Here is a 19280-nt window from a genome sequence, read left to right as displayed (position 1 = left end):
CAAACACTATTAATAGGTAACTTGAAGGATCTCACTAACCTTATTAGGTTATAGCATCTGGTTATACTCTGATCCTTGTTCTAATGTCTTGTCTGTAGAGAAACCGGCTCTAGATAAATCTTAATGAAAACAGCTAATAAAACATATCCTTGGACTTGGAAAAAAATCATATTAATTGAAATAAGCCAGACTTAAAGGAACATAGGCTCAATGGTTTCCCTTATTTATAATAATTAGTAGAACACTTGGACTCTCAAAACAGAGGATTACAATAGGGCAAAACCTAGATACATAAAGCCATATAGGATGAGGCTAAATGCAAGGACCATCCAGGATTTGGAAACAGGAGTCATATAATGTGTGTTGTTGGTCTTAATGTACTATGTTATTTCTCATCTCTTTTCTTGTCCCTTGGTTATTTTCATATTGTTAAAGTATCTTACCTTGTTAGATGGTATATTGTATATACCTTTATTTGTTTATTTGTAATAGGATAGGGAAAGGGGGAAAACAAGATGAGGGAGGGGGTGGGGGAGGGAAATTGGGATAAAAACATGAGAAGGGGTATTGTTTGTGAAGTAATGCACCTTCTATCTGGTGAATATAACTGTAACCCTTCTATTAATTACAATAAAAAATGAAAACAAACAAACAAAACATTTCCTTGGACTCAAAAGAGACTTTATTGAAGAAAAATAAATATCTTCTACTGATAGAATTTCCTGTACTAAGTAAATACCTATGAGAAAACATCTAGTAGATTCTCAAACATGTATCACTAAAGTTAATTAAGTTCGTTTGGTCTCTGATGATCACAAACTTCATAGTTGTAAGAGAGATGTGCTTTGTTTATTTTGTCTTCTCTGCTAAAGGAAACTTATAAACATCTCATCTAACTGACTCTCCTTAATTCTTTTCCTTGATTTCACAAACTTAGCCGTCACGGGTATCACCAAACAGTACCCTGTATCACAAACTCATCACCCCAGTTTGAGATGATTGTCTGTTGGTATCTCCTTGAGTTTGAGCCAAGATCTTATCCAAAGGTTCCAGTGACACGAGGAGTCTAGCCCTTTCTGTTCTTCACCTACATTTTTTTTTTGCTAAGACTTCTGTGCACAGAGCAGTGAAAAGAAATGAAAGGCCCTCAACATTAAAAAGGAAGATGTAGAACTGCACTTACGATGACAGTATGTGAACAAAAATGTTAGAGAACATCAGTTCAGCTATCAAAGTTACAGAGTAAGAGCAATAGACAGATGCACACAACAATATACAGATGGATAAGACACTCCAGGAGAAATTGAACTGAATTGATGTAAGACTTGCACACTTAAATTACAATATATTATCAAAGGCGATCTAATGTCTTAGAATATTTATGGTGTGAATACCAGGTACTACTGGGTAGTTTATAAAGAATATGAATTTACTTCTCTGAGCTTTGGAACCTGGCAAATCCATGCTCAAGATGCCAGAATGTTTGGTCTCTGGTGATGGTGCATTCCTTAAACTGGTACCCTCTTCATATCTGTATGTGTCAGCAGAGTGGAAATGAAGGCAAGAAATGCAAGTGAAGCAGCCAATAAACATAGCTGTCAGGCAGGAGAGATTGTGAAGATTGTAGTTCAAGTCCAGCTCAGCCAAAATATTGTTTAGGACGGTCAAGACAGAGGATATTATGCATGCACACTAACACAGCATAATAAAACCATGAAAAAGGGAGGAGGAGGGAGGAAATCTAGGAGGATGGTAGAGGGGTGAATTTGTTCAAAGTACGTGTGTGTGTATGTGTGTGTGTGCGCGTATGTATGTGTGTATGTGTGTGTATGTGCAGAAATATCACAATGAAAGTCCTCATGTTATACACGCGTAGTAATTTTTTTTTTAAAGTGAGACTCGCCACCTTAACACACAAGCTCTCTATAATGGTTCAAATCTGAAATCCAAGCTTTGTGGGAGGGAGGATCATGGCCATAGGATATTGTGGACAAAAATACAAGGGCTTACTGAAAAACAACTCAAGCAGAAAGGACAAGGGGCATGGCTCATGTGTAGAACAGTTGTCTAACAAGCATGGGGCTCTGAGTTCAAACCAAATAAAAAGGAAAACAAAGGCTCTAGCCTGTTCCCTTTAGCTCTTTTAAGAATGGCTAATATGAGGGTAGAGCCTTTATGATTTAGTTTCCTCCCAGGGGTCCCACTTCTGCAGATTACTGTGATGGGAATTATGTTTCAACACATGGCAGAAGGCTCATATCATAGCACCTAAATAAATGAATGCACAGCCTTTATTTCAAAACAGTCTTTATAAAAAAAATTTCAAAGTTCAACTTGCAGAAATGGCCAAACTCACCCCCACAATTCATATGATGATCATGGTGACCCTGCTTGGCCAAACTAACCTCGAAAGGAAAAGTCAAAATAGAATTCATTCTTTTTAAAAATTGCAAGTCCAGGCAGTATTGGAACTGGCTCATGGATACTGATCAAGATCAATGGAGTATTATTCAGAGTCTAGAAATAAAAACCACTTATCTATGACCAATTGGTGTTGGATGGTTACTGCCAAGTCTATTTGATGGGAAAGAAAAATCTCGTCAACAAATGGTGCCAGGACAAATGGTTAGTCACATTAAAAATGAGATTGGATAAGGGCCATAGCTAATATATCTATAATTTTAAAAAATTGAAAGCTTTTCCTCTAAGATCAGGAACAAGGCCAGGCACCTCATACTTGCCCCCTCTTTAACATAATTCAAGAGGTCCTAGTCAAAGCAATCAGATGACAAAAATAAAGTGCATTCAAATCAGAAAGGAAGAAGTGAAAGCTTCTCTGTTCACAGATGGCATCATCTTATATATAGAAAAATACTAAAAAAAAATCCACATGGGTGAATCCGTTAGAACTAATAAGCTCAGTAAAGTTGCAGGAAACCATAATGAGCATGCAAAACCCCTTTGTGCTTCTACATATTAAAGAGGAACCATTCAAACAAGGGATTAGGTAACATTCCCATTAATAGCACTATTAAAAAAAAAAAGACACCCAGACCAAATTTAGCCAAGGAAGCAAAAGACTTATAATTTGGAAACTGAAACATTTCAGAAACCAATGAGGGAAGACACAAGTAAATAGAAAGCTATTTCATGTTCATGATCGGAAATGGAAAGAGATTTAATTTATCTGAGTGAAGAATTTAGAAAAAATAGCCATGGAAGCTGGGTGCCAATGGCTTAGACTGATCATCTCAGCTACCTAGGAGGCTGGGATAGAAAGAATCATGGTTTGAGGCCAGCCTGAGGACATGATAGATGTAGCCATGTCCTGTGGGAGGCTGAGATGGGGAGTGTCACAGTCTCAAGTCAGCTCAGGCAGAAATAGTTGAGAGACTCCATCTACATGGAAAAGTCTGGGCATGCTGACATATATTTATTATCTTAACTCTACAGGCAACTTTGGGTAAGCTAATTATTTGGAATGACACAGTATCAGATGGGAACATTCTGCCCTGTGTTTGAAAACTTTCCCTAAATCTACAATTATCGTAAGATAAAGACCATTATCTTAAAGAATAATTAGAAATGTCACAATGGGTAACACTTCCAAAAAGATAGAAATAAAAAGTTACTTTATTCTCTACTGCTCAAGGTCACCATAGTACATCCAAATCATTTTTATACAAATATTGAGATGTGAATGCAGCTAATTGTATATAGTAAAGGATGATATAGTCAACACACTGTGGGGATAGTCTTTGCATGTTGTAGAGATTCCTGTGGATAAAGATTAAAGCCATAAATATCATACACTGTATAAGCATATTGTATGTGTATTTATTACCAACAGATATTACACTGTTTATATTTTATATTGACACTTAGAATCATTTCGATTCATTATGTAAGTCACACACAGAGAATAATTTTCCAAATAGGATTATACATTAAACATTTATATAATCTCATACTTGGTCGCTTTTCATGATTTACTAAGTAGTATTTATTTAGCCTGTATTTTGCCACTTAATGAGACAACATTTCGAAGTAGAAATTATGGAGTGATTACTTGATGATGGGATTTCCAAGAATTTAGCATTTAAAAGTGGAGAGTGCACACTCCGAATGAGAATATAGATGAAAATTCTTGTGCAAATCAGAAAATGAGTTGTAGTCCTTGAAATGTACTAGATGACTAGAAGGTTTATGTATGGATGGGTGATTATGATTATGACTATCAGTCAATCAGAGACTCATCAATGTTGCTGGATTTATAGCTTCATTTTATTCATTCACATTTAACAAATAATCATTGAGACTCTGTAATGAAACACACAGCTATTTAGGTGCTGAGCAGGGCTGTGTGAATAAAGCCCATAAAATTACTCTTGCTGTGAAGTTTGAATGGTGATTGAGGATGATAAACAAGCAAATGAGTTATAGGGCAGGGAATGGTGATAGGAGCTGGGAGGAACAAGACAGAATGAAGAGACTGTGTGCATTGGCCAGGGGAGGGGATGAGAAGCCAGTTAACCAAAGTAGCCATGCCTGTCAAGAGAGGATAACATTTGGTTAATCAGAGACCTGACTGGAGTGAGGAGGTGTCACTGAGAGGCATCAGTGAGCCCAGAGTCTACAGGTGGAGTCATGAAGAAATGTCAAGGACCTTAGTATGAAAAAAAAAGTACAATGAAAGGCTTAGGCACAGAGAGAAGACTTGATGCAACTTATGGCACACATGCAAAAAAGAAGTAAGAAATGCAATACAGTTCTTGTCTGGGGTGTCAGTCCTAGGAGGTGAGGTGAGGATGAATGGAGAGGTGAAGGAGGTCAAACAGGGTGAAAATTCTACCAATGTTTGTGAAAATGGAACAAAGAAGCTTGTTGAGATTGATTTGGGGAGTGTGTGTGGGATAGAGGTATTGGGGAGAATGACAGAGCGAGTGAATCTTATCAAAGGTACATTACGTACAGAAATGGGAAGGGTCACAATGAAATAACTCCTCCTTGTACAACCAATCAATGCCAATAAAAATGTAAAAACAAAGAATCAATGATCAACTCTAACCATTTCAAGCATTTTAGAGAGAAAATGTGGAACATGATATCTTAGATTTTTCTTGAAAAGAGTGTGATTGTACTCTGATAAGTTTTAAACTTATTTTGCCTTTCTTTTATTTTTTTTTATTTTACTGTGACTATTTTGAGAAGAGAAAAATGGCAACAGAGATTCTACCAAATGAATTAGTTAAGGCATATAATCAATTTATTTTATGATGAAGGTGATATACAGAGAGGCTATGGTTATAAGTAAAGCAATGAATATATTTCTTTTTGAGCAGTATCACCTCTTTCCTCATTTTCTCCTATTTTTCCTTCCGACCTCCTCTCCCACAAGTTGGAAAGTTCATTTTCAACTTAGTGTCTAGTGAGTATCATTGCTACACTTGTACAACCTTTGTCCCACCATTTCTGTGCTTCCCCTTACCCTCACCAAAACAGATACACTTACATACAAGAGAAAAGGTACAGAAATTTAAAAAAGTGTGGAGAGAGAGATAGAGAGATCAATTTCTTGGAGATCATTTCAATAATATCATTTGATACAATCATATTCATATAGTCATTGAGATTTTTGTGATTCTCTCATAAGGATGTCCTTCTTTGGTCTTAGTGTATGAATGCTGAATCCTATATAATTTATCATGTCCAAGTATAATTATGTAATTATTTGTCTTTTACCATCCCCTGTGTTTACTTGTAGGTTTATAGGCACATTCTGATGACCATACATGAAGGAAACCATGTTTCTTTGTGTCTGGCTTACTTTGCTTAATATATATATTCAAGTCTTTCCATTGACTTATGAATGGTGTGATGCCATTCTTTCTGATGGAAGCATAGAATTCCATTGTGTAAATATTAGCTATATAATTTATTTTAGATGCTTTAGCACTGTCTCTCAGTAAAATGCATAACAGTAGGAACATGTGCTTTCATTTAAAATGTGAATTTTTCTCAAAGATTGCATTCTCACGCTAGAACTCTTAGAACAGTTACTCAGCTGATGAAGAAAGTGACAATTTTAAGTGTACGTAATTCTCCAGTGAATTGTCTTAATTAGCCTTGTCATCTGTGTTATATAACCACAATCTCTCTCATAATTTTAATGAAACTGAAGTACAAGACACAAGAAGAGGAAATAGAGCTCTGAGGGGAGGAAATAAAAATGAAAGCTGATGGCATCATAGTCCTTGACTTTAAAACATAAAACAATCCAGGGAACTAAACCCCCAAATGAACACATTGTTCAGAGGCACAGATGATCACCTGAAAGTGAAGGCATGCAGGCAAGGCAATGGATTATTTTTTCATATATTTTATGGTAATTAATAGAAGGGTTACATTATATTCATCAGATAGAAGGTACATTACTTCACAAATATTGATACCCTTTTTCATGTCCTGTTTCCCATTTCCCTCCTCCTCCCCCCTCACAACTTGATTTTCCCCTTCCCTCTTCTATTTCAAACAACCAATTAAGATATATAAAATATATATCAGATAACAAGGTGAAATATTGTAACAATATGAAATAACCAAGGGAGAGCCTAAGAGATGAGAGATAACATAGTACATTAAGGACAACATTCACTCATTATATGGCTTTTGTTTCTATATCCTGGAGGTCCTTACATTTAGCATCATACTATATGGCCTTATGTATCTAGATTTTGTTCTATTGTGAATCTCTGCTAGGATAGCTCAAGGTTTCTACTGATTATGACAAATGAGGGAAACCATTGAGCCTAAGTTCCTTTGAGTCTGGCTTACTTCACTTAATATGATTTTTTCTAAGTCTTTCCATTTCCTTATAAATGGGGCGATGTCATTCTTTCTGACAGCAGCATAGAATTCCATTGTGTACAAATACCACATCTTGTTGATCCACTCATCAACTGAGGGACATCTGGGTTGGTTCCATATCTTTGCTATGGTAAACAGTGCCGCAATGAACATTGTTGTGCTGGTGGATTTAGTATGTCCTTGTTTCTGGATGATTGGGTAAATGCCAAGTAGTGGAATTGCTGGGTCATAGGGGAGCTCTATATTTAGTCTTTTGAGGAACAAGGCAATGGATTTTTGACAAAGATGCAAAGAGCAGACACTGAAAAAGAACAGTCACTTCAATAAGTGATGCACCCAACCACTATTTTTGAATGCACTCTTCACCCCCTTGTTCCTCAGGCTGTACACCACAGGGTTGAGCATGGGAATGACCATAGTGTAAAACACAGATGCGATTTTGTCTGTGTCCATGGAGTGACTGCAGCCGGGCTGTAGGTACATGAAGATAATAGTGCTGTAGAAGATGGAGATGGAGGGGCAATGGGAGGGCCGGTGGACACGGCCTTCCAGTATCCCACAGAGGAGCTCATCTTCAGAAGAGTGAGGAATATGAATATGTACCACACCAGGACAACCAGAAGGGCAAAAAAGACGTTGAGGCTGGTTACATAAACCAGGACCAGCTCATTCACATGTCTGTCAGAGCAAGACAGAGCCATGATGGGTGGAACATCACAGAAAAAGTGATGGATCAGGTTAGACTAGCAGAAGGAGAGACTGAACGTTGCCCCCGTGTGAAAGGAAGCATTCAGCACACCTCCAATATAGCAAGCTACGGCCAGACATGCGCATGTTGTTGATGTCATGGTGGTGGTATAATGCAGGGGTTTGCAAACACCTGAACAGCAGTCATAAGCCATTGTGACCAAGAAGAAATTTTCCACACTGGCAAAGCTTCCGAAGAAGAATAATGCCTGAGTGGCCCAAGCATGATAAGAAATGACTTTGCTTCTTGTAAGGAGGCCAGCCATGGCCTTGGGAGAGACAGCTGAGGAGTACGCCAAGTCCACCAGAGATACGTGTCCCAGGAGGAAGAACATGGGCGTGTGGAGATGAAGTCCAAGAGAATCAGCAGGACCATCCCCACGTTCCCCACCACATTGATGAGGTAGATGAGGGTGATCATGATGAAGACAGGAACGTGTAGTTCTGGGACATTGGTTAAGCCCTGCAGGATGAACTGGGTCACCTCCGTTCTGTTTCCATCAGTGTTATTAGGTTTTGGTTATGATGACTGCAGTGGAATGTCTGGATAGAAATATGCATCATTTTATTGTGGCATTACTGTGTGTTTCAATATTCACCCAGAACAAAAAGCATGAACATAAACAAAATTGTGCATTAGTTATCTACAGAGCCTCTAACTATCAAATGAGAGAATCTTACTGGATCATATCTACATTTGAAACATTCATCTAGCTTCCATTGAGATTTCATAAATTTCATACAATATTCTAAGTGATAATTGTAACATTAATCTGTCATCAATCCATTTTTTTTTCTTTGCCCAGTGAATTCATAGACTTCCTGGCTGTTAAATGTGCCAGGAGCTGTTCTAGGCCCTTTTCTACCTCTATGCTCTCATTTGTTGGCACATTTATGAGGCTGAGTAGTTATTACTTCTGTATGAATTGTGAAGTTGTTTTACAGTTGTGGTCACATAGAAATGCTAGTTTGAAAGTCAAGCTTTGGTTCTAGGCACAGTGGTTAGCAACTACATTTAATGGATTTAGATTAATTTGTAGTTGAACTGAGTTCACCTGCACTTAAATTAATTTTATGGTTACTTGCTTTCTCCATTATTCTAAGGTCACTATTTGAGTTTTCCTGTGAATTCAATGAGGAATACTGAAGAGAGGATATGGTGAAATGGCTGGGGCAGGAAGAACTTAATAACCAGCTGAAGCAGAGCTTGAAAACTAGGAAAGACTCATTTTGGCCTTAAATGTACAACCAAAGACTCATAATTCTAATGTAACACTTTCTTCATCCATTGAATTCAGATGATGGTGACTTAAGGGTATTTTTTTTTTGGTCAGGGGCTTGAACTCAGGGCCTGGGCATTGTCCTTGGGCTTTCCCAAGGTTCTACCACTTGAGCCACGGTGCCACTTCTGACTTTTTATTATTCCTGTGCATGTAGTACCAAGGAATCAAGCCCAGGGCTTTGTGCATGCTAGCCAAACATGGCACTAGGCCATGCTCCCAGCCCCTCAAGGTATTTTTGTAAAAATTAAATAAGAACTAACATGAACTAAAGTGTTGCATGTCTGGTTCAACGAGATGATTGATAGCTGTCCCATCATTGAGTTATGACTATTTCTTAGTGTATGGCTCTAACATTTGGCCAAATGTGGATTCATTAACTCATATATCCAGTCACAGTACATTTACTCAGTCTCTATACCCAATTTAATCTCTTTCTCACAGCTCCTGGAAAACATTATGCATTTATTTTCATGTGCTTTTTCCTTTTGCAATAATGTCCTAGGCTAGAATCCTGGAATGTGTAATCTTTTAACTATATTTATTGCCTTTTAGAAGTTGGACAAAGGGGTGTAAATTAAACATGTCCATTTATGAGTACACTACCTATTGATCTGTGTCTCCCTTTTCCTCCCATTCCCCCATCTTTACCAACCCTACACATCCCCTCAGTTTTACTAGGTCAATTTTCATATGCATACATTGAATATTGTGATGGCACCCACTCACGCAGTCTTTTGTCCCGACACTCATTTTTATCAGACTAGATTTGAAACCCTTCAGTATTGTTACCGAATTCCATAGCAAAGCCTTCTAATTGAGAAGCAATTTCCATTTCTGACTTAAGGAAATTTATGCTGTTTCTACACTTAGTGATGGCAAATAAAATTTATCTTACTCTACTTTTCCTTCCTGTCTGTCTGTCCTCATTCATCAACAAGGCACAGTGTTTCACAAGCATCAACAAACCTCCGGTAGAAAGAGGGCACCACTTCTCATCCACTTTCCCAGCCTTGCACCTTATGCTAGTATTTGCCAGTGAGTTGAAATTTTTGCAGACAGCAAATGGTTTGGACTTGTGCATTAAATGTGATCTGTCTTCTAAGTAGGATTTTTACATGGTAGTTTCTCCCATATATATGTTATTGAGTCCTAGGAGGAACAAAGCTAGTACCACAGGTATTAATCACCTGACCAGATCCCCATCGTTAGAGGACTCTAGTCTAATTCTTTCAGAAAAATATCCATGTCATCTGAACGCATAGAGTTCATGGTAGATGCAGCCTTCTATTTGCATACACTTCTATTTGCATGCACAATGATTCCCGCTGAAAATGTGCATGGTAGGAACATTACTTGGTTCCTTGCAAATAGCAAATTGACAATCTTGACTTCTGAGCCATAGATCAGAAAACTTTGTGTAGAAGAATGAGTAAATACTATTGGAGAGCTGCCTCTTAAATACACGACCAAGAGTTTCCTTGGAATTTTCCATTACCTTTTGCCAACCTCTATTTATTTATTTGTGAAACAGTCATAGACATATCAAGTCTTTTTTCTTCTTTCATCATGACATTGAAAAGACTGATGTGAGGACTATGAAAAGCCAATGAGAACATCTCTAAAGTAAATCTGTAATGGGCTATCGTTTAAGCCACATTAAATATCTTCATTACCTATACTCCTGGAATGGCAGTGATTAGTATTCAGATGGAATGATACTCTGTTAGTGTAGAAAAGTGGTTTCAAAGTGGGACATTGTATAGTTTGCTAGCTTTATTTATTTATTTTATTATATTATTATTTTTTGTCAGTTGTGGGACTTGGACTCTGGGCCTGGGCATTTCCCCTAAGCTCTTCAGCTTAAGGCTACCAGCCTACCTCTTGACCACAATGCCACTTCCTAGCTTCTGTGTTCTCACATTCTATGTTGGTTCAGATCAGTTTCTTGAAGTATTTCTCACTCTTTTTTAAAAATCTCCTATGAATGATGGTGTCAGATGCTCTGATTTAAATGCAGGGATTTCTCCAGCTTAATTTTTATCTGGCAAAGCACATTTTAGCTCTAATCTTTTACCTTACTTAGACTTATTTATGACTCTTATGGTGGTTATATTCTCCTGGCCCTTCCACATGTTATTTGACATATCAGGGCTTCAAAATAATTGTGCTTGCCAAAAGTTTACCCACTTTAGACATGATCTGTTTTAAATTAACTTTTTAGCAACGGTTGTGTTTTTATAAGTACTGTATTGCTCATGTGGGATTGGCCCCCATAATATCATCACAAAACACTCAATTTAATCACTGTGCACCGCTCATTTTACCATGTAATGTGACATAATCTTAGGTATCAGGGATGAGAATGTGGATATATTTGGGGATTAACAGTAAGCCAGCCAATATCAAGCTTTTGCTCATGCTAAGCAGCCACTACTCTTCTTTGTATCCTGCCACGAGCATGCCAGAGAAAATATTCAAACAGATTAAGACTTCAGACATTCACAGAAACTGCAATTTCCTCATTCTTCCAACTACAGATGTTCACTAAAAGCGAATATTGAATATAAAAGCTTACCCGGATGTTGGGAAAGAAGGAAAACTCACTCCTAAATTGTGAGTGTCTGAAATCAGGAATTCGTCATTGGAGCAATCTTTATGTGCTAATTCTTCCAGACATGAAGCAGTAGAGAAAGGTGATGAACATAAGGCCCAGAAGCCTGGGTGCAGGTCTTCTTTGTACTATACATTGCTCCGTGTACTTGAGAGTAATTTGCTTTCACCTGAGCTCAGTTCCTTATTTGTGAAACAAGTGATAGAATCATCTATGCTGTAACCTCATAGAATTGTTTCTGTGGGGAGCAAATGAGGACGTGCCTTGACAGATCTTAGTAAAATGTCATGTCTTCTTCACAAAACACTGAACTGCTTCCTGTGCCTATCAGTGTGAGACTCACAACAAACCCTCCATCAGGAGAAAGCAAGTATGTCTGTGTGTATTTATAGTAATGGCTTAATTTGATTAAATCTCTACACGCGTGAATTTGATTAAGGTATTGTTTATACTTGAAGTGTTACTGATATTTGTAGTATAGTCTTGGTATTTGTTTTAGTTTCTATCATGATTTTACTTATTTTCTCCTTTGTATCTTGCTATGTGTTATAACTTACCACAGAGCTCCTGAAATTTTAGGAGACTGACCAATAGTATTCATGAAACATCATGGTCAGCTAAAATGATACAGATATTAGAATATATTCTGTCATTGATAATTCTTTTCAAACATTTGTTTTCAGATCTGTAAGAAGATGAGATTCTTTTCTATCCTGGTGGTATGTTGGCGTCCTATCTACCTCCTATAGCACACATTGTCCCCATGATGGCTGATACACACACATATTTGCAAACATTAGAAGGCAAAACTATATTCCTATCTCTTTAATGAATGCAGATGCAAAACTTCTTAATAACATACTCACCAAATTTAACAGCTAACCAAAAGAAAATCATATACTACAATCAAATTGCTTTCATCCTAGGGATGCAGGGATAGTTCACTATATGTAAATCTATAACTGCAATATAATAGAACCAAAGGCAAGAATCACATGATCATCTCAATGCACGCAGGAAAAGTCACTGATGTAATCCAACATCCTTTTATGAAAAAAGCTCTGAAGGTGCTACAAATTAAGGGTTACCTATGACAATATCACACAAAATGATGTAAAACTAAAAACATTTCCTCTTCAGGAATAAGACAAAGAGATCCACTTATTCTGCTTCTTTTTATCCTGGTACTGTAATTTCTAGCCAGGGCAACAAGGCAAATAGAGAAACAAAAGTGATCTAAATTGGGAAGGAGGAAGGCAAACTAGCACTATCTGCAGATGATGTGATCCTGTACCTAAAGGATCCTTGAGAATCAACTGCAAGCTCTAAGAGCTCATATGTAACTTTGTCAAGGTAGTAGGATATGAAAGCAATTCCCCAAATTAGTACTCTTTCTCTGTACCAATAATGAGCAAATAAAAAAAATCAGAATAGCCATTCTGTTTGCAATGGTCTCAAAAAACAAACAAACAAACAAACCTCTAAGGAATAAACATAATCAAAGTAGTGAAGAGCCTCTACAATGAAAACTGAAAAACGTTGAAGAAATTGAAGAAGACACGAAGAAAAGGAAAGTCCTCCAATGTTCTCAGATTGACAGAATTATATTGTGAAAATGGCTGTACTGTCAAAGGCAATCTAAATTCAATGCAATCCCCATCAAAATCCCAATGTAATTAATTCTTCAGAGAAAGATAGATAGATAGATAGGTAGATAGATAGATAGATAGAGACAGAGAAACAGAGAGACAGAGAGACACAGAGAGAAATCCAGAACTTCATATGGAACAAAAGGTCCTGAAGCCCCAAAGGAACATTGGAACAGTGGGTGAGGTGAAGGGGATGGAAGAAAACTATACTGGAAGTATCAGAGTTCTAGACTTTTAACTCTACTACAGAGCCATAGTGACAAAACCAACTTGGTACTGGCACAAAAATAGGGCCGCAGATCAATGGAACAGACTCTAAACTCAGAAATACACCCATATATCTACAGTCCCAGCCATCTGATATTAGACAAGGGACACCAAAATACATCTAGGAAAAAAATATCACTGCTTCAGCAAATGGTGTTGGGGAAAACAGATGAGAAGAGTAAAACTGGATCTTAATCTGTCACCATGTACTAAAATCACTTCAAAATAGATAAAAAACCTCAATGTAATGCCTGAAACCTTGAAACTACTGTGACAGGGTAGAGAAAATATTAGAACTTATTGGCAGAGGCAACAACTTTCTGAGTAGAATTCTAGGGACCCTGCAAATAGGCAGGATGGGATTTCATCATCAAGCTGAAAAGTTTCTGCATAGCAATTGACAGTCACTAAGCTAAAAAAAAAAGCCTAAACAATTCATGAAGATTTTTGCTAGTTATATATCTGACAAAGACCTAATATTCAGAATATTCAAGGATCTAAAAAACTGAACACCCAAAAGATAATCCAGTTATCCTATGAGCAAAGGAATTAAACAGAAACTCCCAGAAGAAGGAGTAAAATTGTCCAAAAGACACACAAAAGAAATGCTCAGTATCTATGGCCATAAAGGAAACCCCAATCAAAATATCATTTAGATTCCACTTCATCTTAGCAGAATGACCAATGTTTGGGATCAAAATAACAACTTCCATATATAATAACTTCCTCCCACACAGAGAATACTCTGTCCTACTCTGATAGGCATGTTAATGAGCTGGTTCTTGTTTATAAAGCCTATTTACAAATTATGACTACAGAGGTAAATGTCCATACTGTAAAAGAGGTGAGATCACACTCTCTCCAGCTTGTCTAGGTATTGTTTATCTCCTCTGTTACATTCACACGTATCCATTACCCATGCTGAAGAAAATTTGAAAAAAAATCTCATTTATAGAAGGCAATAATAAAATGTATTCAACAGTAGCCATGTTTAAGTCTTGGTAACTGCATTATGAAGCCAATTAATTCTGGGGGGCGGGTAGGAAAGAGCTCTTCTTAAGACACTAATTTTTTTGTTTTTGTTTTTTATTTTGTTTTTTTTTGGGAGGTTCTCTGGAGAAAACTCCATTTTCAAATTGTTTTCCTGGGACTCTTTCCAATGCTTTGAAAAAAAAAAAACGTTTTTCTCATCCATATTCTCCAATACCACTTTTGAATTGTATAGGATGCAAAACTACCAAATGTAAAGTTTAGAAAGGCAATCATTCATAAACTCAAAGCAAAGAGATCACTTCTTATTTCCTTCACTAAATAAAGAGCTTGTGGATAAGAAATGGTAGAGAAAATTTATTGAGTAAAATGAACAAATACTAAGTCACTATAGAAAACTGTAGTTGTTTTTTTAAAAAATTAAAATTGGTCTTTTGGGATTGGGAGAGATACCCTGATTGGTTACATGTATCAGTTACATGCATCCGTTTTTAAGCTTTGAGGGTAAAATTAAACAGTCTGGAGACTTTTGCGGAGGCAATCTTGTTCCATGTTGGTGGAAAAAAATTTCATTCTGGCAATTTCAGTGAGCACTGATGGCTCATGTAAACCTTGCTGAGATCTGAAGGAACTTAGTTCTAAGCCATCTAGGACAGAAAAGTCTGGGAGATTAGATTGCCTAGTAACTATCAAAATATTGGACCACAAGCATATCTCAAATCATAAAGAATCAGCTGTGAGCAAGAAAGCAAAGCAATCATATGTTCAAAACTGCAACATGAACTGGGCCCAGTGGCTTCCACCTGTAAAACTTACTACTCAGGGGGCTAAGATCTGCTGATTGCAGTCAAAGCCAGCCTGATCAGGAAACTCCACAAGACCATTATATCTAATAAACCACGAAAAAGTCCAAAGTAGAGCTGTGGCTCAAGGGGTCAAGTGTTAGCTTTGAGCAAAAATAGCTCAGTGACAGAGCCCAGGACCTGAGATCAAGCCCGAGAACTGGAACACATACACACAAATGGAAATAGATTAAGGTAAGCAATGCCTATTTTTCCATGTTTATTCTAATATGACTATGTGTTGGAAATATAACCACATTTTCAAAGCCAAATTTCTCCATGACAATAGAAACAATGATTTCTTATTTTTATTGCTATAATTATTTGAACAAGTCCATAAAATCTTACATGTATAATTATTGTCATCATTTTATTTCTGCATGTTGAGAATAGCTTCTTAACCTAAACTATTCACACTAGAGTGAAGCACTCAATGTCTTCTGTTGAGAACACTCTAAGCGGGATGATACAGCTTTATCATGAATTGTACATAACTAAAAGATTAAGCCTAGAGAATGTTTTGCCTTCTCAACCATCTTCTTGAATGCACCTTTCACTTCCTTGTTCCTCAGACTGTAGACCAAAGGGTTCAGCATGGGAATCACCACGGTGTAGAACACAGATACAATTTTGTCAGTGTCCAAAGAATGACCGGAGCTGGGCTGTACATACATGATGATAACTGTTCCATAGAAAATGGAGACTGCAACGAGGTGTGAAGCACAGGTAGATAAAGCCTTCTGGTATCCCTCGCTCGAGTGCATCTTTAAAATTGTTCTAAAGATGAACAGGTAGGAAATCAAGATAACCAGAAGGGCAAACATGACATTAAAGCTTGTCACAAGCATAAGAACCAGATCACTGATGTACTTATCAGAACAAGCCAGCGTCATGACTGCTGGAAGGTCACAGAAGAAGTGATGGACCACATTGGACATACAGAAAGAGAGGCAGAACGTGTCACCAGTCTGCACAGATGCATTCAGAATACCAATGACATAACAGCCTATGGCCAGACGAGTGCAGGCACTTTTTGTCATGATGGTGGTGTAATGGAGGGGTCTGCACACTGCCATGTAGCGATCATAGGCCATGGAGGTTAAGAAGTAGCATTCCATAGTGGCAAAGGCTGCAAAGAAGAACATCTGAGTGGCACATGCATTGTAGGACATGACCTTGTCTCCCAGCAGGAGCCCAGCCATAACCTTGGGAGTGACCGTGGAGGAAGAGCAAAAGTCCACCAGAGATAGGTTAGCGAGGAAAAAGTACATGGGGGTGTGGAGACGGGAGTCCAGCAGGATCACCAGGATCATTCCTAGGTTTCCAATCATGGTGATGAGGTAGATGAGGGTAAATATTACAAAGAGAGGAGCCTGGAGTGTTGGGTCACCAGTCAATCCCAAGAGGACGAATTCACTCACCTCTGTATCATTCTCCATAGGCAGAATTTCAGATCATAAGAACCTCTGTGGCAAAGAAATATGAGCAACATGATTTAAAAAAACATCATTTTTCAAAGACCTTGAGGTAAAAGCAGATACACCAAAAACTTTACAAGAAGGAATAGGAGATACACTAGGTTCCCTCGGCACAGGTCGAACCTTCTTAATAAGGACCCAGAAACACAACAAATCAGAGAAAGTCTGGATAAGTGGGACTGCATTAAACTGCAGTGCTTCTGTATGGCAAAGGACATAGCTAGCGAATTAACTAGAAATCCTACAAAGTGGGAGAAGATCTTCACTAACCATACAACAGACAAAAGCCTCAGACATAAAATATATCCACAGCTCAAAAAATTGAATCGCTCCAAAACTAATCTCCAAAGAAACAACTATCCCATTAAAAGATGGGCCAAAGGCTTAGAGAGAGCCTTCTCTGAAGAAGAAATAAGAATGGCCTATAGACACATGAAGAAATGCTCGGCATCTCTGGCCATAAAAGAAATGCTAATCAAAACAACTCACTCCAGTTAGAATGGCCATGATCAAGAAATCTAATAGCAACAGATGCTGGTGGGGATGTGGTCAGGAGGGATCACTATTACACTGTTGGTGGGAGTGCAAACTCGATCAACCACTATGGAAAGCAGTATGGCAGTTCCTCAAAAGACTAAACGTAGAGCTCCCCTATGACCCAGCAATTTCACTACTTGGCATTTACCCAATCATCCAGAAACAAGGACATACTAAATCCACTAGCACAATGATGTTCATTGCAGCACTATTTACCATAGCAAAGATATGGAACCAACCCAGATGCCCCACAGTTGATCAGTGGATCAACAAGATGTGGTATTTATACACAATGGAATTCTATGCTGCTGTCAGAAAGAATGTCATCGCCCCATTTGTAAGGAAATGGAAAGACTTAGAAAAAATCATATTAAGTGAAATAAGCCAGACTCAAAGGAACATAGGCTCAATGGTTTCCCTCATTTGTTGTAATCAGTAGAAACCTTGAGCTCTCCTAGCAGAGAGTTACAATAGAACAAAATCTAGATACATAAGGCCATATAGTATGTCCCTAAATGAAAGGACCTCAAGGATATAGAAACAAAAGCCATATAGTAAATGATTGTTGTCCTTAATGGACTATGTTATCTCTCATCTCTTTTGCTGTCCCTTGGCTATCTCATATTGCTACAGTATTTTACCTTGATATCTGGTATATTGTATATATGTTTATTTGGTTATTTGAAATAGGATAGGGAAGGGGGGAAAAAAGATGAGGGGTGGGGGAGGGAATTGGGGACCAAGACATGAGAAAGGTATCAATGTTTTTGAAGTAATGCACCTTTTATCTGGTGACAATAATGTAATCCTTTTATTAATTACAATAAAATTTATGGAGAAGAAAAAACATGTAAAATAAAAAAAACATTTTCAAATAAGGTTTAAAAATACATAACACTAATTTGTTTCCAGTAGTAATCAGATCTAAAGTACAAGAATGACCATAATACTTGACTGGACAAGTTTCCTATCTCAAAACCTATTTATATATCTAATGATGATGGCAATAATAGTAGTTATCCCAGATTAACTTACTGAACTATTAATTTTATTTATGAGTAAAGTGAAGTACTAACAAGTGATAATGAGTTGTCCAAGATCAAGTGTCTGGAGGGAGATTGCCTTGTAGGCCAGAACTTTTCAGTGTAATAGCTGACATGTGTAGAGTTGTGACATGTCAGGAACTATAGGCATATATATATATATATGTATATATATATGTATATATATGTCATCTAAAATATTCAGTTGACTCACAGTGCACTGGTCACTTTAACATGTAAGGCACTGGAGTCCTAATTCTAGCCATTAGAATGGGAATATCTTTGTGAATCTGCCTTAAAGCTACCATATTGGGTGTACATTCAGTACGTAATTGTCTACCTATGTTTCAGGTTAGGTATTTTTGATGTTGAGATGCCAACACAGATTATTTAGGTAACATTGTCATTTGATATATGATCAATAGAGAAGCAGAATGGAGTATTAATTTTTCCAGGACATATGTTCAAATTTTTCCATGTCAGATCTCTTGAAGTTATTAACGAGTGAACTTAATGATTTCAAACTAGTTCATCATAGATGATAGAAACACACAGATGAATAGATAGATAGAATAGATATACATAGATAACAGAAAGAGAATATATATATATTTCAGAGACTATAAGGAGAGTGTTCATATATACTCATAAACTGATATCTAAGTCCATTTCCTGTTACAAAAATGAAGAAAGAAATAGATCACTTTGTCATATTCTGTACCTCATAAAAATTCAATTCATGTTTCAAAACCATATAGTATCCAAAATTTATGCATCTTATTACTGCAATGATAGATTTATTTAGATGAGCACATAATAAGAAACCTAGGCTATTGGAGAAATGGTAGTGAAAATGGATAAATGTTCATAATATTTCAGAAACACTGGAGAAATTGTTTTGGAGAAGTATTTAACAATAAGCCAACACAAAGTAAACAGGAAGAATTTACCCTCTAGCCAGTCAGA

At 37.2% G+C, this 19280-nt stretch overlaps 1 protein-coding gene and 1 pseudogene across 1 annotated transcript; both read right to left on the bottom strand.

The window, feature by feature from the left end:
• Positions 1-7182: 7182 nt before the first annotated feature.
• LOC150052603 (olfactory receptor 5B2-like) lies at positions 7183-12273 on the bottom strand (annotated as a pseudogene).
• A 3477-nt stretch (positions 12274-15750) lies between these two features.
• LOC150052602 (olfactory receptor 5B17-like) lies at positions 15751-16704 on the bottom strand. The gene has a single exon (XM_090348731.1). The coding sequence runs from the start codon at positions 16693-16695 to the stop codon at positions 15751-15753; it is 945 nt and encodes a 314-aa protein (XP_090204857.1). The 5' UTR covers positions 16696-16704.
• Positions 16705-19280: the final 2576 nt, after the last annotated feature.

This window comes from Megascapheus bottae, chromosome 16 (assembly GCF_031878675.1).
Source record: "Megascapheus bottae isolate mThoBot1 chromosome 16, mThoBot2.hap1, whole genome shotgun sequence".
NCBI lineage: Eukaryota > Metazoa > Chordata > Mammalia > Rodentia > Geomyidae > Megascapheus > Megascapheus bottae.
The sequence above is the reverse complement of the archived record's forward strand: the minus strand, read 5'-3'. Positions and strand labels throughout refer to the sequence as shown.

Excerpts from the sequence above, each read along its gene's own strand:
- LOC150052602 (XM_090348731.1), bottom strand. The coding sequence starts at position 16,695 with ATGGAGAATGATACAGAGGTGAGTGAATTCGTCCTCTTGGGATTGACT.